The following is a 20,622-nucleotide window of genomic DNA, read 5'->3' on the forward strand; positions in this document are numbered from 1 at the left end:
CCGCGGCGCTTTTTATCCTCCGTCATCTTGATATTTTTCACCCACTTCAATTATCGAATTTGCCGCCATTTATGCTGGTTGACGGCGTTGTGGTGAACGCCGCGGCGAAATGTCTCTCGATGAGAGTGAGGATCCCAGCTGGATACCCTCGACAACATCGGAGCCATCTGCTCTAGGAAGTTCCGAACAAAACAGTGCCTGCGAAGCTTGTTATGGCAGAAAAGTCAGATGTGATAAGAACCTGTATGAGAGCACACGCGAAACCTGCTCCCAGTGCCGCGATGCAGGAAGAGTCTGTCTGTAAGGTCATGCCCCGAGACTTGAAAGGCCTCTTCATTGATGTTTGAGGAAAAAGGCCGCATGTCAGGAAAAGCAGCGCCTGCGAGGCTTGTCATAGCAGAAAAGTCAGATGTGACAAGAACCTGCATGAGAGCACACGCGAAGCTTGCTCAAATTGCCGCGATGCAGGGAGAGCCTGTCTGTAAGGTCATATCTCGAGATTTGGAGGACAATCCATTGACGTTCGAGGGAAAAGACCGCATGTCAGGAAACGCAGACGCCAACAGTTGGATAACGGTGAAAGCCCCCATTCCGTTGAACCCAAAAAGGCCAGACGTCCGGCAGAGGGCGAGAGGACCTTGACTCCATCCCAGCAACCCAGCTATCTCGGTCGTGCCGACTATATCTCCGCCCATGCCGAAATCGATGAGGACGATGCCACTCACTACCAGAGTCCCGCCCCTCGCGCGGGCTCATGGCACAGCTTCGAGGTGAGGATGCGGCGCAACCTGTCCGTGCTCGAACTGCCCCAAGGGACGCTGCGACAGACTTTGTTGAGAAACTTTCTGCAAAGATGTCGTCCATGGATGCCACTGGTGAACGAATCAGACCTCGACAAGTTCGATGCGAAGAACAAAGACACGCTGCTCGTGACGTCCATGCTGGTGGCAGGAAGCATAGTCTCGTCCACGCCACAGGCTGCAGAACAGGGACAGAAATGCTACCAGCGAGCAAAAGTGCTCTTCTACACCAATGCCGAGCAAAACCACCTTCATGCCATTATGGCCACGATTTTCCTGCAGTGGCTGAATCCGTCCGGCCCAGAGCATGTGTCGATTGACAACAGCAGCTTCTGGCTCCGGATCAGCGTCGCTCTTGCACACCAGTTGGGCCTTCATCGTGAACCCGACCCACGAATGGGAGATGCCAAGTTGAGGCGGAGGATTTGGTGGGCACTGCTCGTAAGATGAAGATGATCCATTTTGTTCACCACACGCCCACAAACTAACAATACGAAAGTCCAGGGACAATCAGATAGCCGCAAGCCATGGACGTCCAAGGGCCGTTAATGCAGAAGACTCAAACGTTCGACCGCTACGCATGGATGACTTTGAAGGCGACGACGAGGACGCACTCCTGTTCATGCACTTTGTGCAGATAACTTCAATTCTAGGAGACATGACCGAGCATTACTGTCGCGGCACGCTCTCGGACCGCAAAAAGATCGATTTCGAAGACACCCTTCGCCGGTGGCTGAAAGCCGTGCCACCGAGCTTGCGGCTCTACAGTCCCGAGACGAAGAAATTGAATGAGTACAACTTCAAGTCCCGGCAGCTTCACACGCTCTACTTCACCTCTCTGATAATCCTGTTCCGACATGAAAACAGAAACCAGCCCCCTTCCCCCGTCTCGTTGCTGGCCTCGTCCTTCATCTCCGGGATCTTCGAGGAGTACCTTACGTGGGAGGATATCTCGCATCTCCCAGTGACCTCGATATTCTACCTCATGGTCGCAGCCCTCTTACAACTGTCTTATCAGCGATTTCCCTCGCTGGCCACACATCGGGTCGAAGAGATCGAAATCATCAGATCATCATTGAATGAATTGAAGAAGAGATTCCCGTCCGCCATCGGTGCTGAGAGAGTGGTCAACCAGATGATGAAGCATTCCACTACTCTGCCGGAAACGGTGCTGTCTACCCGGATAGCTCTTACGCCTGAGCAGGAAGAATTCTTTGCACCCTTTGGTCCCGAGCTGTGTCGGAAATGGCGTCTGGTATTTGAGAGTCCAGCAACGGGTCCCTTGGAGAGGATTGAAGATTTCGCCGGCGTGAACCAGTCTGACAATGGGGTGATCAATACAGGGCCGCCAACAAACCATCACCTGCAGGCGAGTACGGATCCGCCGCAAGAAGTGCAGGCCATAATCAGCGCCGAGTCGGCATGGAACAGCAGCACTCCATTCTCGTTCAGCATCGACGATCAAAATCTGTTCTCTGATCATCTGGGCCTCGACAGTGTTGGTCGCTGGTGGTGGGCTGATTGGATGCCTGAAGCAGACCTGGACTTCCTCTCTAGATCACTGTAATGGACGGGCTACATTTCCACAACAGAGGCGCTCGTTTGTGACAACAAGCCCCCCAGGCAGACATGCCCGCAAACAAGAATATGATCGAAACAAAGTGGATTGGTCTCCTGCGCCAAAGGCAAGGTAACAGGACCAACAATTCACTGCTGCAAGGGTCTTTAATGTCGTAACGCTTCAACTCCCTGCTCATGAAGTTTTCAAGGTAACAGCTGCGCGTGGATGAATGGACCGCTATCCTTCCCGCAGTTTCACAGAACCAGACAATTATCTCCTAGAATTGCCCTCTGCAACGGCAAATAAAAAGGCATCATGGCCCAAAGGCGTCACTTTCGGAGGCATTCACCTCCATATCATCATCATCATCATCATCATCCAGATGCTGTTTCGCATACGGACTCTTCATTCTCAGCCTCGTGCGAAACCTCTCCAGCACAAAGGGAATGGGCACCAGCAATATCGCCAGGCAACCCAGGATTGTTCCTGCACAGTTGTACCCTTCATTCTCAACAACGGTGTGCCAAACAGTGGAAAACCGGCACACGCCATGTTTCCGAAGAGTCCCACGCCAGCCAGCGCAGAAGCGGAGAAGACCATGTAGCTGTGCTCGATATACATATACGTCATGAGGATCAAGGTGTAAAAGGACCATGCGAACATGACAGTAGCAAGCATGGGGAACATCCAGAGAATGTTGTATGTTGGCACAGAGGTCCAACCAAACCAGAAAATGGAGATGGGGAATGAGATCACGGCGATTTTGGCCTGTTGAAGGCGTGCCCCAGGGACGTTCTTGAAGTGCTTATCGTCTTTGCTAATATCGGCGCCGTCACGATTTGGGCTTCTCTGCACGTCTAGGGCGGAAATAGATGGCTTTTTAGTAATGATGCTCTTACCAGACATTTACGATAGGACCTAGCGTTATGCCCACAACGAGTCCGAGGAAGCACAAGCCCACGCCAATAGTTTTGAAGCCATAGCCGTGCTTACCGAAAACCAAGTTGAGTGCACCGTTGAAGAGGAACGACAAGCCATAGAGGTAACCGTTGTAAAGTGCAGCGAAGATGATGATTGCCTCTGTGGCCAGGAACTGGAAGGGACGAGACAGTGTGACACGAAACAACTGTGTCAAAGATTTGCGCCCCATCTCCTCCGGGACGGTGGCGTTGCTCGAACTCTCTCGTCTCAGTCGACTCGCCCTCTGCCTCAACAACATGGAATGTCTCGTCTCGCTCCGAAAGCCGGCGAGGACGACAACCATGATCACCCATAGGCCGCCACATATACCCAACAGTGCCCAGAAGACGTCTCTCCATCCTCTTGTTTGTGCGACGAATGAGAGCAAAAAATACCCCGATGGCGAACCACACACGGCGGCCCAGAGGAACACGCTCATGGCCGGTCCCACCTGATGCCGCGGTCATAGGTCCGCAATGGTGCCGCTGAAATTCGCTATCGTTGGACTGGCGCAGAGCCTTGAGAGGAAGCGAAGGACGAGGAAGCCGCCGAGGTCATCAACCAACGCCATACCCAAAAGAAACAGTAAGAATGTCCCGTACGGCAGGATATAGAGAGCCGTCCATCCATGATACTCGGACAAGGGCGCCAAACTCATCGGCCGAAATGCCAGCCTTAACACATACAGCGAGAGGCCCCAGACACCGACCTCGGTGCTAACATGGAAGTACTTGGTGAATTTCTCGCTGACGGGCGAATAGCCTGAAGCGCCCCCACGAGACGGTCAAGCCAATGAGAGTGATGCTGGTGATGATGGTCCATTTTCGCCAGACGGGCCGGTGCCGTGGGTTGACCGGGTCGCCAGGTGGGAAGGTGACGACTGTCTTTGACTTGATGTTGGGCGTGAGCATGCCGGATGTAGATGTGGATGCATGTCGTAAAGTTTCGGCCCCTTCAAGGCTTAGGGGAGCCATTGATTGCACTTGTGAGGCTGTGTGTAGCTGCCCCATACTCTGTGCCGGAGAGGGAAATCCTCAGTCAAAAAAAAAAAAGGGATAAAACAACAACGTTTGATGACATTTATCAGCTTCCAACGTATAAATAACCACAGAGATGTAACACAGGAGGAGCTCAAAAGTTGAATATTTTCATCATTGAACTGCCTCGTACCTGCCTCGAGTATCGGGTCGCGATTCGTATGACATCCTGCAGCCTCGTGCGATGGAATCGGCGAATTTGAATTTGGCTGGCCCCCCAAACGGCGGTATAACACGTTGCGTCATAGTAATCCAGACAGCGCACAGATTGATTGTGCTGAGGATTGATATGGCATTCTTCCTCAAGTACAAAGGAGACAGGAAATGTTGAGCCAATCTAGGGCCATAAATTAATTGATTGCTAGATTGAGCAGGAAGAGAAATTGTATTAGTTGTGATATATCAGGCTTAAATAACAGCAGCCTCCGCAGCCTCGCAGCCTCGCAGCCTCGCAGCCTCGCAAGTTGGCTAGTGCCAAGAGTACACCGTCTTGCTTAATTAGGCTGGAAGTCTTCCCTATCGCTTAATTATGCGAAGGGCGCCCGTTGATGGGAGCCACCTAGACATTATGTATGGCCATAATTTTACGCTTTGTTAAGCACGTCTGGAGCCGCTGTCACTATCAACAAATTATATGCTATCGCCGACGAGGACAGCTTCGTAGTAAGCCTGCAGTCTGTCGCGGAGATTGTCTTGACTGCAGCCGCCGAATATTACAACCAAGGACGACCTATTGCGGGAGAACTTCTCCCAAATCTGACCATTTGATACGAACGGGATTTAGCTGGAGACAAATGACTTGAATTTTTTGGATTGAAGAATTGGGAAATGACGGACTGTCTCTCCGTTTCTTTCCCAAGCTACATATTAACCACTAGTCCATCGAGTATGACTTTGACCAAGTTGGAAGGAGATAGATGCCATATTATTTGCCTTCTCAAGTAGTTCAGTCAACTACGACTGTATCTCTCCAAGCATCATCATCGGCTACTATCGCAGTATAGTCGGCCCCAATATCCTCCGCGTCCCTTCAGGCGCACACCAGCAAGGAGCTCGCTTCCCGTGGTAATAGTCCAAACTTCCCCATCCCAGGGTGATATTAATCCAAAGCAATAGCAATAAGTAGTTTTCAACAGGATTTATGCTGGGTAAGCTGTGCATAGTTTCAAGGTGAGTCGCAAGGGAACGATGTGTCTCATCTCTTTCCGTGCCGTAAGGAGTGTCTATTCGGTATTCGTATCTTTTTCAGTCGTAAGGATCGTACGCTCGCGCCCGCGGTCTGGTTCCGTGGGGTGAGCCGCTATTAAAACAAACCATTCGTATCGTGCCAAAACAAGGATCAGCGTCAGTCGTCGACATTTGCCATCTTTCTGAACATGCATATGCTGCATGGAGTGGGATAGAGGACGGACGACGTTGCCAGAGAATGAAAGATATGCTTTTTTTTTCTCTCTCGCCAACCCTGAATCAACTTCCTCCCTTGATTCATGACTGGCCTAGGTAATTTTCATTTACACTAGGGCAACAAGGCCGATAACACCGGCAAGGAGCGCCATGACGGGCTTGTTATTGCTGCTGGCGGCGCCAGTATATGTCGCAACTGGGGCGGGTGCCGTGGTGGTCGGGACCGGCGCAACGCTTGTCCAGACGCTGCTGCTGACCACAGGAGCTGGAGACGAAGACCAGACACTGCTCGTAACTGCAACAGAGGCCCAAGTGCTTGCGTGAGGGACAGAGTAGCTGCTATACACAACTGTCGACACCCAGTCGTTCCACTCACTGCTCGAGGGCGCTGGAGCCGGGGCCGCGGGGATGCTGGATGACCAATCGGCCCATGTGCTTGTCGCGGGAACAGGTGCCGCGGGCGTAGACGTTGTCCAATCTTGCCACGTTGTCGTTGGAACTGGAACAGGCGCAATGGAAGAGGTCCAGGTCTTGACAGGAGCTGGGGATGAGGACCAATCTTGCCAGGAGGAGGTCGGTACAGAAACCACGACGGAAGACGTCCAATCTTGCCAGTGAGATGATGAAGTCACTATCGGCGCCGGAGGAGTCGAAGGGGTCCAATCGGCCCAGGACGTTGTCTCAACAGGAGCTGGGGATGACGAGGACCATTCTTCCCATCCTTTAGTGCTTGAGCTTGTGTAAGGCGTAGTCGTGGAAGAAGTGGTTGTCCATTCGATCCATTGGGTTGAAGGTGAACTCGTCGTTATAAAGGAAGTTGTGCTTGACCAATCGAGCCATTGAGCTGAAGGTGAACTCGTAGTTGTAGGGGAAGCTGTGCTTGACCAATCGATCCAGGTCGATGAAAGTACCGGAGTCGTCGTGCTGGTAGTGGTAGTTTTGGTGGTGGTGGTAGTAGTAGTAGTAGTAGTAGTAGTAGTAGTAGTAGTAGTAGTAGTAGTAGTAGTAGTGGTGGTGGTGGCTGTCGTCCAATCGGCCCAAGTTGAAGAGAGAATTGAGCTTGTGTAAGGTGTAGTCGTGGTTGAAGAGCTGCTTGTGTAAGGCGTCGTGCTCGTAGGGCTTGAACTTGCCCAGTCGCTCCATGTTTCGGTCATTGTCTCTCCTCTTCCGTATACCTTTTCGGCACTTGCTAAGCTGGCAACTGCCAGCAGAACGAGAGATGATCTCATGTTGAGAGAGGATATGGTTTCCGGGGTGATGAGAATACAGAGAGCGAGTGTACTAGAGCCTTAGCGAACGAGCTCTAGTGTACCGAGTACAAGCGAGGGATGAGGCTGTCAAACGACGAGAGTGTAATGATGGGAAGAAGAAAGAAACGTCTTCTGATGAGAGAGACGGGTGGTTTTGTACCCAGTACTGGGTAGTACATTCCCTGCTGGGGAGGCACCCCTCTCGAGCTTCTTCAGCTGTGGATTCTGCCATGCGAACATCATAGGTACTCGTAAAGATGGAGGGAGAAATCAAAGTGCTGGGGATGTGGCGAGACGAACGAGCATGCAGGATTGTTCCATGCCACCAAGCCTGTTCCTCTCGGAATCATGTCATAGTGGACGATGGCTAGGCGAGGAGGGTAGCAATCGACTTTTCCAGCCCCCGTACTCGGTATGTAGAGTCAACCCGAGTGGAGCTTTCAAAGCTAGGCCGGCGGGGTCATCCTGAGAATACCCAGTACCGAATACTTAGCTCCCTCAATGGAACAAGGCTAGCCAAAAAAGCGAGCAAGTTGTTGGCCTGGCAGTCTGGAGGTCTCATCGCAGATATTCTGTCTCATTGACCAATTGGCTGGGTGCAAAGACGAACGAGGGGGGCGCCTCTCTGCCGACTTCTCCAGATGGCTGCAGAATCCTCCGTAATAGCTGCATGCACCTTTTACCTCGTAGCTAGGCGCCAAAGGAAGAGACAGAGGAAGAGCCAGCCATGCTGAAATCGAGAGGTTGGCAGCAATACAACTTACTGTTGGCTAGGTTTGGATTAGTAGTGTTCTTCAGCCTCACACAACCTCTTCCAACATATTTTGCTATCCGACAAGACCGTACTGGGTACTGGGTACTCGGCAGTCCGTCCGACTACTGGGGACTCCGTAGGCTGTGTGTACAGTACTTACCTCGGAACCAGGGAACAGAATGAAATTGTGGGACTTCGAGAACCAAGGTCAGCTAGCAAGCCACGGACAAGATGTACTTGTGACAAGTAGGGTTGTACCAAGGTAGAAGGCCTGCTCGTATGAGGTCAGAATCCATCTCGATTCAGGACAATTCTGCTCGTCATGCGACACACCAAGTCCTGTTACAGCGACCCATTAGGAGCTCTTGTCGGCTTTGATTCTCGTACAAGTAACAAGTAGTGTGATCGCATGACAATGGCATTTCTGGCGAACTTGGCGAGACCAGAAGACGGTTGATGTCAATCGAAGCCAGTGCTGGATCCAGTTACCTTGGTTACTACTGTACTTGGTAGGTAAGAGGAAACGGATGAGGTTGGCAGGGAACAAACAGGGAGTCAACACTTAAAGACGCCAAAGCTGCGGTTTCACTTTAGGTGGCTGAGCGGGTTCAGGAACGGCGTGACGATTGGTGTTTTGCTGCTTGAGTGACAGGGCCATCCCTGTTTTCCACGTTGCCTTGACCTCGCTCGGCGAATTTCTCACCCTCTCGAAGCCCAGGAGGCACAGCTGTGCAAAGACTCTCCCTTCCCGTTTGACTCCATGTTCCTGCCTCTGTTCCTGCTTCAGTGTCCACTGTATCGTCCTTCTGCATCTGAGAATACCGAGTACTTCCCGTCAGATCACGGGTGGCTACGGGTGGCTACCGTGACAGGTTGATTTTTGTGCCCTTGGCCCAAGCATGTTACCATGCTCTGGAGCTGCCTTTCGGCACTGACGCCAGTCGTGGTTAGAGCACGAGTCGGACTCGGATCGACTGGCGGCTGATTGGACATTGATGGGCGCTCATGGCTACGTAACAGTAGACAAATGCTTGGAGATATGCGTTGGAGCCTAGCAGATCTTTACTGGGTACACACCTCACGCAGGGTCGATGATGAAAAACTTAGGTATTGGAATGACGGCATTGACTTGCTACCAGCTCGCCCTGGTCTGTGCTTGAGCTGCTCCACAGAAATTCCACACGGTTCCGGACAGGCTTGCTTGCTCATCGATGGCGGAATCACATCATGCGCCCCAAATATTCCAGTGATGCCACATTGGGCCGTTGACCTGCCATCTCCTTGAGTCGCTTGATTGGTGCATGTTAAACAAATCCAACTTTTTGTTTTCGATCCGGAAGCTTCGACGACATTCGGCAAAAATGTACAAGGCTGAGCTATCGCATGGGTCTCTTTGCCCCCCCCCCCCCCGGGTCCCCCGAGTCACCACCTCCCTCGTATCGAATGAATGTCTCTTGTGTGACAGCATAGCTTCACTCATCGTCGATCCCAGGGTCTGATCCTGACTCCCATCCAATGCCATAATTTTGGGCCATTTGCGTGAAATCGTTGTAATGCGCCTCTCGTTCTTCCAATGGTGTCAGACGAAATGTCGCATCCCTGAGGTCCAAAAGTCGATCCTTCATTCTCGAGTTGCATTCGAGGGCTGCCGATACGTCCAACCCGCTCGGCTGGCGGCTTGTCTCGAAGAGTGTGTCTGGAAACGTGTCCAGCACAGGAAATTGTAGACTGGTCTGAAATCTGAGCGTGCGTCAGCCTTTTCCATCGATTCATCTTTTCCAAGGGAGCTGGTTCGCTTTCAGAAATGAGGCACGAAAGGCAAAGGTGTCAACTCACATCTCGACTACGCTTTCTTCGTTCAGTCTTCGTCGCAGCCGCTCCTCGTGAGTCAGAGTTAACGGCCGAGTATCTGACTCGAGGTGGTCTCGCTCACATTCGACTTGGGCGAAAACGTGACGGGACCTCGCGACCGACGGACTGAGCAGACTGGGGCTGTAATCCAGGTCTAAATGTGATGGCTCTGGCAAATTAGCGCTTTGATCATTTTCATACCCATTGCCTTGCTCCATCGCAGTCCCGTTGGAGGAGCCCTTGGCTCCAATTTTCGAGCTCATGACGCTTGCATGAAGCTCGAAGATGTTTTGAACCCCATTGGTATTCAAAGTATCCTCTAATAGGCCCAACGATCCTCGTTTCCCTGCCTCGGCATGGAGCCTTGTCGGGAGCGTGACAGATTCAATGCCCGCGCAGAGGAGCGCGCTGCTCATCCAATCAGAGCCACTGTCGAGCTTTACGTATCGAGGAAGGATTGAGGGAGGGGCAGCAAGCCGTATGTATGCTGATGCTTGCTGCCCAATTGACCGGAGCGTTCTGGCAGCATTGCACGCTCTTGCTGACTGCTTTTCCTATTCCTGTTGAGCTACTTGTCAGCAGAGGAATTTGCGAGGACGTACCCTAGTTACTCTGGAACCGTCTTCAATGCCCCAAACCCAGATACTTGTCTTTCCATACTCATCTCTCACATTGTCCACGTACTTCGCAGCAAAGCCTCCCCATGCGTCATCCGCGCCGGTGAAGAATTGAAAACCTTGCACTTGATCGCACTCCTCTACGAACGGTCTGACATCGCGATCAAGCAGATCAATTTCTTTGTCCAGGCTTTCGAACAGGTCTTCGCCAGCCGACCAGTTTTCAAAGGGCATGAGTTGCGAGTTCAGCTCGTACTCGTGGAGCTGAACGATGGATCTAGGATGATAGAAGACACGGTTGAAGTCGGACCAATACCTCACGTCCGAGGTGTGGAGTTGTGTAGTTGGGAGACCAAGGTCTAGACTTCTTTGGTATTCGGATGGCTCAATCTGCCGCTCTTGATGTCTGGAGGTGTTGCCGTCCCTGGGGGTATTCAGAATCTCATCCAGTCGAGAGAGTCCTCAAACAGCGACATACCAAAGACCGGGAACAGGATGTGAGTCACCCTGGATGTCGTAAAGGGCATTGAATTTACGAAGAGTGCCAAACCCGCCCTTCAGGTCATATATTATGGTTCGAGGAGTGAATGTCTCCGAGCCATCGGATCCAAGACCTGGCCGGAAGTGAATGTCTGGGTTAACAAGGGGTTCTTCATCGTCAGAGTAGGTGAAGTATGATTCCTTTTGATGTAAGTTAGACGGAGCTTTAGTACAGTCGTATAGCGTATACCTGAGCGTTCCAGAAATGGGTCGCCAGATAGTTACTCTTGGTTCCAAGCTGAAGAGTGATGATTTCATGCATTTTTCATGAAGAAGATCATGCTGGAATTGAACAAACCTTCCGCAGTGCACTTCGCAAGAGATTTAGAATGCAGAGGTCGACGAGAATTGTATTCAAAACATCATAATCATACGATGGGAGAAGAAAGATGAAAGCTGTAGATTGTCGAGGCTGAAGAACGTGGAGTGATCAACGTGACGCAAAGCTTCTTCCGTGACTCGCGCACGTCAAGTTGCATGACTCGAAATTCGGAGTTTTTGGACAACTTGTTCACAAGCCTGCGAGAGCAACGTGCGAGCATCAGAAATGAAAACGGTGTCATAGACGGTATTTTGCCATTTCTCTGTTCAATGTTCATTTTACCCTCAGATTTCTACTACTCGAGCACCATTCTAGAAATGTGCTCGCCAAACCGAATCAACAAACTATCCTCTCTTTGAGTCGCCTGACGAGTACTATCCCATTCAACTTCTGAGCTTCGCCGATATATGCACAATGGCACCGCCCGGCCGACGGAAGCTTTCGACATTTAGCCTCCTAGCACTATCTCTCCTCCTATTCCTCTCTACGACTGCCCATGCTGCTGCTGCAGTCCTGGGTATAGATCTGGGTACAGAGTACCTAAAGGGTGCCATCGCCAGGCCCGGGTCACCCATAGAAATTGTCCTGTCTAAAGACTCGAAGAGAAGAGAGGCAGCAACGCTTGCGTTCAAACCCTCCAGAGCCCAGACAAAAGATGGCGACACTTTTCCCGAACGCCTCTATGGAGGCGATGCCGTAGCGCTCTCCGCAAGATTTCCGAGCGATGTCTATCCCAACCTGAAGAGTTTGCTGGGCCTGGAATACTCTGCGGAGGCTGTCAAGGCCTATGCCACACGATACCCCGAGTTGAACCTTGTACCTGTGGCAAGAGGCAACGGAACGGACAAGGATGCTGGTACGGTGGGATTAAAGAGCCAGAGCTTCGGGATCAAGAAGGACGAAATATTCATGGTGGAAGAGCTACTAGCCATGCAGTTGAAGAACGTCAAGAGCAATGCGGAAGCGATGGTCGCCAAGGGTGTATCTGTCACGGATGTTGTCATCACATACCCTGCGTTCTATACCGCTGAGGAGAAGCGAGCCATTCAACTGGCCGCGGACCTGGCGGGATTGAAAGTCCTAGGTCTTGTCAGCGATGGACTTGCTGTTGGGCTTAACTATGCAACCCATCGGACTTTCGACAGTGTGACGGATGGCGCTAAGCCCGAGTACCATCTTGTCTATGATATAGGTGCCGGATCAACGACCGCAACGGTGCTCAAGTTTCAAGGCAGGACGATCAAGGGGCCAGGCAAGCGAAATTCCACCATTCAGGAGGTCATCGCTCTCGGAATGGGATTCGACGCCTCGCTAGGAGGGGATTCTTTAAATGATGTTATTGTCGAAGATATCATCTCCAGGTTCCTTGACACTCCGGGCGCTAAGAAATTGGGATTGGATCGTGAGCAAGTTCGATCTCACGGGAAATCAATGGCGAGAATTTGGAAAGAGGCGGAACGAGTGCGACAGCTTCTCAGTGCCAATGCGGTATCAACCGCGACTCTCGAAGGCCTCTATGATGATGATATCTCTTTCAAGTACAGCCTCACCCGAGACAAATTTGAAGAGCTCGCTGCAGATCATGCTTCTCGTGTAGGGTCTCCCATTGAAGCTGCTCTGCAGTCGGCCGGGCTGCAACTGGACGACCTCGACTCGATCATTCTGCACGGAGGAGCAGTGAGAACCCCATTTGTGCAGAAGCAGCTTGAAAAAGTCGCTAGTGGATCATCCAAGCTCAAGACCAACGTCAACGCCGACGAGGCTGCCGTCATGGGAGCAGCTTTCAAAGCTGCCTCTCTAAGCCCCAGCTTTAGGGTCAAAGACATTCGTGGCGCAGATATTTCGGGATTCACTTTTTTCTTGAAATGGAGTGTCGAGAACAAAGAAAAGGCACAGAAACTATTCCATCCGTCCTCCCAAGTTGGAGCTGAGAAGCAAGTGCCTATCAGGACGCTGGAAGATGTCACGTTTGGGTTCACTCAAACAGTCAAGGAGCTGGAACTTCCTGTCACGGAGGTTGGAGCATTAAACTTGACGAAATCTGTGGGTGAGCTGAAAGAAAAGCATGGATGTGCGGCGGCGAATATAAGCACCATTTTCACAATGCGGTTGAGTCATGTGGATGGGTTGCCAGAAGTTGTTTCGGGGTCTGTTAGCTGCGAAACCGAGAGCACCAAAGGCGGGACCGTCATTGACAACGTCAAAGGTTTGTTTGGCTTCGGCTCGAAGAAGGACGGTGATCAAAAGGTCGTCGAAGACGAAGAAGCGACTGAAGGAACCTCAGAATCTCAGATTCCGTCGCCTTCGTCTGATCCAACAAGCTCTAGATCAACCATGTCATCTGCTTCGCCATCACCTTCAGAGCCGCCTGCTCCTGCTCCTTCTTCTTCTTCTTCTTCTTCTTCCTCCTCCTCCTCCTCTTCAACTAAAACCGCCAAAGCAACTAAATCCACGCCCACAATTGTTTCAATACCGCTTGCTCTGAGATCGACTGTTGTCGGGCTCAACGCTCCCCCTCTTCAAATTCTGCCTCGTCTCCGACAGCGTCTAACTCAATTCGATATGTCGGATCGGAATGCCGCTCTCCGAGCTGAAGCTTTGAACACTCTCGAGGCTTTCACATACCGAGCAAGGGACTATCTGGAGGACGAGGGCTTCATTACTGCCGCGAGTGAGTCTGTTCGGAAAGAACTAGAAAAACAACTGGCAAGCATCTCCGAATGGCTATACAGTGATGGCCTCGATGCCAAACTCCAGGACCTCAAGGACAAGTTGAAGACTCTCCATGGCCTCGTTGATCCGGTATTAAAGCGTCAGGATGAAGCTATGAAACGACCGGATGCCGTGAAGGCCTTGAAAGAGGGACTGGAGAGCATGAATGGGATGATTACAATGGTGGAAGGAAGCATCAAGAAGGCTGCAGAAAATGCGGCTTCGAGTGCAAGTGAAGCTGCAGAATCTGCAGCCTCGAGTGCTTCGACAAGCTCGCCCACAATGGATGGAGATGACCTAGACGAGGACCCGTATAGCAGCGCGTCAGAAGGCGAAGCAACGCAGACGGACGAACCGCCACTGGTTAAACCATATGAGTACACGAACGAAGATCTGGCAGCTCTTACGACGAAATATGATGAGGTGAAGAAATGGCTCGACGAGAAACTTGCCATGCAAAACACACTGGGCCCACACGATGATCCTGCCTTCCTGGTCTCTGAATTGCAGAATAGGGGGCAGGAGTTACAGAAACTGGTCTCGGATACTATTATGAAGACAATCAGGATGCCCGAGATACCCAAAAAGGGGAAGACGGGGGGTGGAAAGAAAGGGTCGGGGAAGGGCAAGGCCAAAAAGACGAAATCTTCCACCCCAAGCGGCAGTGAGACCGCAGGAAGTAGGACCTCCAAAGCGAACGCTTCATCAAGCTCGTCCTCGACACCGACTGCCTCGGCGACGAAGAGCATCAAGGATGAGTTGTAAGTAGGTAAACTAAAGCGACATGTTGTTTTGCATTACTACTTTTGGCCACATCAAGAGTATTCATATTCCGACCCCGATCAGCTCATGACCATGTTTATTGGGAGAGAACATTGAGCCAATGATTAGAGGGCGAAGGGACAACTGCCGCCGACGCATGTGGAAGTGCCACCCACTATTATTAGTGTCAGCCGCACGAGCTGTATTGATCGACAGGGTTCCGATGGAATCCCAAGTCTGAGAGTTGACCCGCCGTTACCATGGCCTGCGGGGCTTCTCACCAGAACGGCGACCATGTGTGTCTTCTATATACACCATGTACTTACATATGTACAATTCTTGGTAGTAGGATGGACCGACTAGAACACTTTGGAATTCCAGAAGGCTGAAACGTGAGGGAGATCGGACAGGCGATAGATGGTGGCGAAAGCCCTTCACCGAATGTAGGCGTCGAAACGCGGGAGGGTGAAATTCTTGGGACTGCACATTTGTTCAACAGCTGAAACGGCCCAGTTTGATTGGATTGGGCCGCCGAGCACGCAGATGAGCCTTGAGCGGGCGAGGGAAGATGAAGGAGGGGGCGGTATGTCAGCCCTATCGACTCTTAGCATCTGTGTCTGCACAGAAGCACCTCACCTTGGTATCTTGGTATCTTGGGTGTGGATTTTGAGGCCACAGGGAAGAAAGTGGTGTTGGGCGAGCGCGAGAGCGCGAAGAACAACGCGCAGGAGGATCAAGCAGTGGATTTCACCGCTCTTTATCTGTCGTTTCGCTGCAATCTGGCGAGGACAAGAAGTGCGTATTTGTCGCAAGTACTTTGGTTGTCAGCGCCCCAAATCAGCCTTCACTGCAGATTCCATTAGGCGTCAGACAATACGAGACGTGCCACCCCGGGAGCCGCTAGAGCCCACTACCGGCCTTAGCACGGGTCCAGAACCCCCAAAAGGGCCCCCTCTGGGCCACCACTTTTGTGCGTTTATTTGTGTTTCTTTCTTCTCTGCCTGCTGCTTGCAATCTGTACCCAGTCCCTATGTCGCATACGGAGACGGAGGCCGAGGCAACGTGATGCTAGATCAGAGACTTGCAATCTCGGGGCGGCAGCAAGGTTCCGGAACCCAGTGAATCATTTCTCTATGGCCTGGAGGACGGTAAACGGCGGGGGGGTCAATCCTTCGCAGCTCAGCCTGATAAATAGAGGGCGAGAGGGCAGCTAGTGTCGCTTTAGGTACCAAATACCCTGTACCATTACGCATCATTACGGGCACCGTGGCTGCAGTTTGGGTGTCTCTTCTCTGCCGCCTGCCACCCTCTTCAGCGCAGCAACCGCAGCCACAAGCCGCACGTCCCTCTCTGCTTCTATCACTGCCTCTTCTTCAGCTGTCTTTCCCATTCTCAAACGGCTTCGTCTTGCCCTTGCCTGAGTTGCACTACCCTACCGACTACACTCCTCGCACTGACTGAAATTTGAGTTCTGGTCCTCGTCATCGCCCCAAACAGTGCACCTTTCCTACGCTCAGCCACCAGTCTCACTCGCCTTACCAATCCACCTCGTCTCGATCGCCATCAACAACCCCAAAAAATCACAACTACAACAAAACCCCTCTGCCAGTGCACTCGCTCTCCCCCTCGCCTTCCTATTCAATGTCGATGTCATGAGCTCGCGCTTCAAGTCTCTAGGCTTCGGTTCCAAACGAAAGAGCAGTGCCAACATCCAAACCACCTCAACCGCCTCCACCTCTGTCGCTTCACCCAACGGCTCTATCTCGAACGCCACGACTCCTCCCCCTCCTCAAAACTCCTCGCAAACCAGTCTGCCGCCCATGAATCCCAATCAGCCTGGTGTCCCTGGACGTCCTCCCAGCTACTCATACAACAGCGTCCAGGGACGGCCTCAGTCGCCGATGCCGCCTGCTCAGAACCAAATGGCCCACCATCCTGCTCCCATCGATACCAGGGCCGGTGCCTATGTTGGCGGCGCTCCTCAGTTGGGTCCCCCGCAACCTCCAGGGTACGGCGGCGCATATATGAATCAGACGATCGGTCCGCAGCCTGGTATTCAGCACATGACCACTCAATTTCCACCTGGTGCTCGTCCCGCTGAAGTTGAGGGCGCAGGGAGGAGCAAGGCCCAGCTAATTGTCGGCATCGATTTTGTAAGACTGACACCGTTCAGACCGGTTTGATCTTCCGGTAGCTGACGCTTGTTCTTAGGGCACCACCTTTTCGGGCGTGGCATTCGCCTTTGCGACAAACACCGAAGCAAAAGAGGATATAATAACAGAATGGCCCGGCGCAGGCAATCAAACGAAACAAAAGGTGGGCGCAACCGGACACTTCGAAGAATGTGTGTGACATATGACTAACCCGAATAGATTCCCACTGTGCTATATTACGATCAATATCAGAAAGTCGTCGGTTGGGGTCCTGACATTGCTGATGCCCTTGCTCCGACCGGCTATCCCAAGCCAGGCGTGCAAAAAGTGGAATGGTTCAAGCTGCAACTCATGCTCTCGGGTAACACGTACATTGACCCCATTAATCTACCCCCTCTTCCACCTGGGAAGTCCGAAATCGATGTGGCGGCCGACTATCTCTTCAAACTGCGGCAAGCTATGCGAGTCCAGCTGCAAAAGACATTGGGCGAGGTCTTTAATAGAGAAGAGCGCAATATCCGATACTTTTTGACTGTCCCTGCCATCTGGAACGATGCTGGTAAAGCGGCGACCAGAGCCGCAGCCATTCAAGCTGGCTTCATTCGTGATGAGAACGACAACCGACTGACCCTCATTACTGAGCCCGAAGCCGCGGCAATGTTCTGCTCCAAGACCGGTCTCCTCAACCTCAAGATCCACGACGCCGTCCTGATCGTAGACTGCGGCGGTGGAACCGTCGATCTGATCGCGTACGAAGTCGAAGAAGAGACTCCGTTCACTGTCGCCGAATGTACGGCCGGTAGTGGCGATTCTTGCGGCTCGACCGCTCTCAACCGAAACTTCTCCAACATTCTGCGTGCAAAGATCAGGAAAATGAAGTTGCCTGATGGATCAAAAACTGCCGGTCGAGTATACGCCAAGTGTATCATGGACTTTGAAAACAGAATAAAGGCCGATTTCCGCAATAACGGTCAGAAATGGGCCGTCGATGTTGGTATCGAGGCTGAATTCCCTGAAGCTGGCATTGAAGAAGGCTACATGACGTTCACCAATGAGGAAATTCTTCAGTGCTTCGAACCCGTCGTCAACAGAATTCTGGAACTCGTTCGCAATCAGATCATTGCTATCCAGGCGCAGAATAGATCATTACAAAATGTTCTTGTGGTCGGTGGCTTTGGTGCGTCCGAGTATCTCTTCCAGCAGATTAAATTGCACGTCCCGCCGCAATTCCAATCCAAAGTTGTCAGACCCATGGACTCCGTAGCTGCGATTGTGAAAGGTGCCGTCACGGCTGGAATTACTGAGCGAGTCATCACTTCTCGCGTTGCGAGACGACACTATCTCATGGCGACCCTCCAGCCGTTCAAAGAAGGTCATCATCCTGAACAGTATCGCGTGCCTAGCCTCGATGGCAAGGATCGGTGTAAATACACACGACAAATCTTTGTGCAGAAGGGCGAGAGAGTCAAAATTGGTGAACCCGTCAAAGTCTCGTTCTTCAGGCAGGTGGCACCCGGGGCGACGTTGATGTACGAAGATATTCTTTATGCTTGTGATGAGGATGTTTGGTTAGTTTCCAGCCTCTTGTGTCGACGTTCCCTAGCTAACCATGTTACAGCCCCGAATATACCAAGGATCCCCGTATCAAGGAAGTGGTCACCCTCACTTCGGATCTGTCAAGAAAGAATCTCGAGAAGGACTTTGAGAGAATGGATACTCCGCAAGGCACATTCTACCGGGTGTACTTCGATATTTACCTGACCTTGGATGGGTCGGAGTTTAATGCCGAATTGGTGTGCCAGGGTGAGGTGATGGGAAGATGTAGCGCGAGGTTCAGATAGGGCTGTGGATGGAAGCATGGATATGGCCCAGAAGCTGGGAAGATAATTCCAACGTCAAGAGCAGAACCATGGCGGTTCGGGGAAAAAAGACAAGAGACAGGAGCGGTTTAATGAGCAGGAGGTTGAAGACGAAGTATGAGGGAACGACCACGGCAATTGAAGAAGGAAGTGGGGAATATCCCTGATCCAGCCTAAGCTACACTTTTGATGACTGCTGATGTGGAGATGATCACAGCGGAAGTACGTCGAGCTTGAAATGAAGGCCTCGTGAGGGTTGATGATGTTGTCTTTGGCACAGTGACGCTGAACGAAAGTGAAGATCAAGAAGGAAAAAGCCAGGAGTTGCATATTGTCCATGAGCGAAAGCAATGAACTTTTTGAACGCGCGAGATACAATCAGGCAGACGTATCAAATCAGATCTAGTCTCGAAACTAACAAGATAGGATCCTGTTTGCTCTAATGTGGAAAGGAGAAGCCCGATTGATTGCCGTGCCCTCCGTAGTCTGCCCGGTCGATGCTGGACTATGAGGCGACTTCGCTCAACACCTCACGATGGCCAGCTGGGTGGCTGCTGCTCCTCTACCTCGATGTCCCATCCTAATTTCAGGCGGCTGCGAGACCCACAGTTCCATCAATTGTGTGCAGATAGTAAGAACTGCCGGTCTTGCCTCAGGGTGTCAAGTGCGCCAAACTCAGCCCCATGGCGCCTTGGTCGCGTTGCTTGTCTGGAATTCTGGAACTCCTTATTGCCGTGAGCGGACCATACATATAGAGCAAAGAGCTTATGAGGGATCTCTGCGGGCTGGAACACTCACCCAGGTCTGGAACGGAATAGATAGATATAAGGACCGTACATCATGAGTTAGTATAGGCCACAGAGAGCCTCCGAAGGGTTCGACATTGCGTTGATCAACCTATCAAACTTTCCTCGCGACCCAGTGACTGCACCTGTACCGATTCTGTAATAAGCTGTTTGGATCCTGAATATATCCCGAATCGGCAGGCAGGATCTCGTGAGTAATCACTTCAAAACCCGTGCGTGAAACGAGCAGAACGACTTCTTCGTCAGTGAGTTCAAAGGATCCCGGTTCGGCGATGCCTTTGTCTTCGAGATCCGGTTTTGGCTGGCTGCTTGGTCCAGACTCTGAACGCGTGTTTTCGCCTGGTTCATCGTCGTCGCCGTCGTCGGTATTTCCGCCGGGCGCACGATCGTCAAAATGCCACAACAGTGGGCCAATGTTGATCCAAGCGCCTCCTGTCTTTAAGCAATTCCGCACCGTCTGAATATATCGAAGGAGATTGGGTGCTGTATCGACAAAGAACAGGGATACCACCCCGTCGAATGTCTCTTTGGAGTCCGGCGTGGAATAGGACAGCACGAAATCTCCGGCCGTCATGTTCATTTCACCCACTGGTAACCCGGCGGAAAGCCGGGAGGAGAAGGCTTCGCCTGGATGAACATCTGGCACTGTATAGCGTTTGAGCTGATTTGCGCGAGACCCCACATTTGTGAATGTATGCGCGAAGGGGTAAACCGAGTACTGGTGGACGCGTTCGGTGTTGTTGAGAATGAAATTGCTTGCGAGCAGTTGGTGGTAGGAGATCTCGTTACCTGTCGCATGGAAGCCTCGCAGAGCGAGTTCGAATAGTACGCGGCCCAGTCCGGCACCAGGGAGAAGAAGCGACGGAGACTGGTTATGCGGTTGGACAGCAGGGAGATTCAATTCGAGGTCCGAGAGGATCGTCTTGAGGAGTGGTTCAACCTCGAGAGTGAACCCTTCGTGAGACCAGTCTCGATAAAACTGACGAATAGTTGAATGCGCTTTGGAGATGTCGTTCGGTTTGGCTTTCCCTTGCCAGTTCATCCAGGAGTCTATGTGCGGTTTCTCCGGGAGTCCAAATGCACCTGCTCCTAGGCGGAATATTTGGTCTGCTAAGTCGGCATTATGATCCAATGCATCGTCAACAGCATTTAGCGTGTCGAGAATGGAAAAAGGAGGAGCTGCAAGCATTTGCCACTGGACTGATGGGAGAGCGTAGAGATTCTGTCGCCTTCG

At 51.8% G+C, this 20,622-nt stretch overlaps 8 protein-coding genes across 8 annotated transcripts; 3 read left to right on the forward strand and 5 right to left on the reverse strand.

The window, feature by feature from the left end:
- Positions 1–462: 462 nt before the first annotated feature.
- Positions 463–2,367, forward strand: A1O5_12828 (uncharacterized protein; the record flags this gene model as incomplete). Its single annotated transcript, XM_007753397.1, has 3 exons — positions 463–576; positions 609–1,241; positions 1,300–2,367. The coding sequence occupies 3 exons, from the start codon at positions 463–465 to the stop codon at positions 2,365–2,367; spliced, it is 1,815 nt and encodes a 604-aa protein (XP_007751587.1).
- A 405-nt stretch (positions 2,368–2,772) lies between these two features.
- A1O5_12829 (uncharacterized protein) lies at positions 2,773–3,625 on the reverse strand (the record flags this gene model as incomplete). Its single annotated transcript, XM_007753398.1, has 2 exons — positions 2,773–3,178; positions 3,261–3,625. 2 exons carry the CDS (start codon positions 3,623–3,625, stop codon positions 2,773–2,775), a joined length of 771 nt encoding a protein of 256 aa, XP_007751588.1.
- A 159-nt stretch (positions 3,626–3,784) lies between these two features.
- On the reverse strand, positions 3,785–4,295 carry A1O5_12830 (uncharacterized protein; the record flags this gene model as incomplete). The annotated part of the gene is made up of 2 exons (XM_007753399.1): positions 3,785–4,037; positions 4,099–4,295. 2 exons carry the CDS (start codon positions 4,293–4,295, stop codon positions 3,785–3,787), a joined length of 450 nt encoding a protein of 149 aa, XP_007751589.1.
- A 2,190-nt stretch (positions 4,296–6,485) lies between these two features.
- A1O5_12831 (uncharacterized protein) lies at positions 6,486–6,905 on the reverse strand (the record flags this gene model as incomplete). Its single annotated transcript, XM_007753400.1, has 1 exon — positions 6,486–6,905. The coding sequence occupies one exon, from the start codon at positions 6,903–6,905 to the stop codon at positions 6,486–6,488; it is 420 nt and encodes a 139-aa protein (XP_007751590.1).
- A 2,333-nt stretch (positions 6,906–9,238) lies between these two features.
- A1O5_12832 (uncharacterized protein) lies at positions 9,239–11,036 on the reverse strand (the record flags this gene model as incomplete). The annotated part of the gene is made up of 5 exons (XM_007753401.1): positions 9,239–9,506; positions 9,603–10,171; positions 10,220–10,658; positions 10,713–10,915; positions 10,965–11,036. The coding sequence occupies 5 exons, from the start codon at positions 11,034–11,036 to the stop codon at positions 9,239–9,241; spliced, it is 1,551 nt and encodes a 516-aa protein (XP_007751591.1).
- A 474-nt stretch (positions 11,037–11,510) lies between these two features.
- A1O5_12833 (uncharacterized protein) lies at positions 11,511–14,573 on the forward strand (the record flags this gene model as incomplete). The annotated part of the gene is made up of 1 exon (XM_007753402.1): positions 11,511–14,573. The coding sequence occupies one exon, from the start codon at positions 11,511–11,513 to the stop codon at positions 14,571–14,573; it is 3,063 nt and encodes a 1,020-aa protein (XP_007751592.1).
- Positions 14,574–16,222: 1,649 nt separating this feature from the next.
- Positions 16,223–18,564, forward strand: A1O5_12834 (uncharacterized protein; the record flags this gene model as incomplete). Its single annotated transcript, XM_007753403.1, has 4 exons — positions 16,223–16,723; positions 16,782–16,886; positions 16,943–18,291; positions 18,342–18,564. The coding sequence occupies 4 exons, from the start codon at positions 16,223–16,225 to the stop codon at positions 18,562–18,564; spliced, it is 2,178 nt and encodes a 725-aa protein (XP_007751593.1).
- A 918-nt stretch (positions 18,565–19,482) lies between these two features.
- Positions 19,483–20,577, reverse strand: A1O5_12835 (uncharacterized protein; the record flags this gene model as incomplete). Its single annotated transcript, XM_007753404.1, has 1 exon — positions 19,483–20,577. The coding sequence occupies one exon, from the start codon at positions 20,575–20,577 to the stop codon at positions 19,483–19,485; it is 1,095 nt and encodes a 364-aa protein (XP_007751594.1).
- Positions 20,578–20,622: the final 45 nt, after the last annotated feature.

The sequence above is a fragment of the Cladophialophora psammophila genome (genome assembly GCF_000585535.1).
Source record: "Cladophialophora psammophila CBS 110553 chromosome Unknown aczJe-supercont1.38, whole genome shotgun sequence".
NCBI lineage: Eukaryota > Fungi > Ascomycota > Eurotiomycetes > Chaetothyriales > Herpotrichiellaceae > Cladophialophora > Cladophialophora psammophila.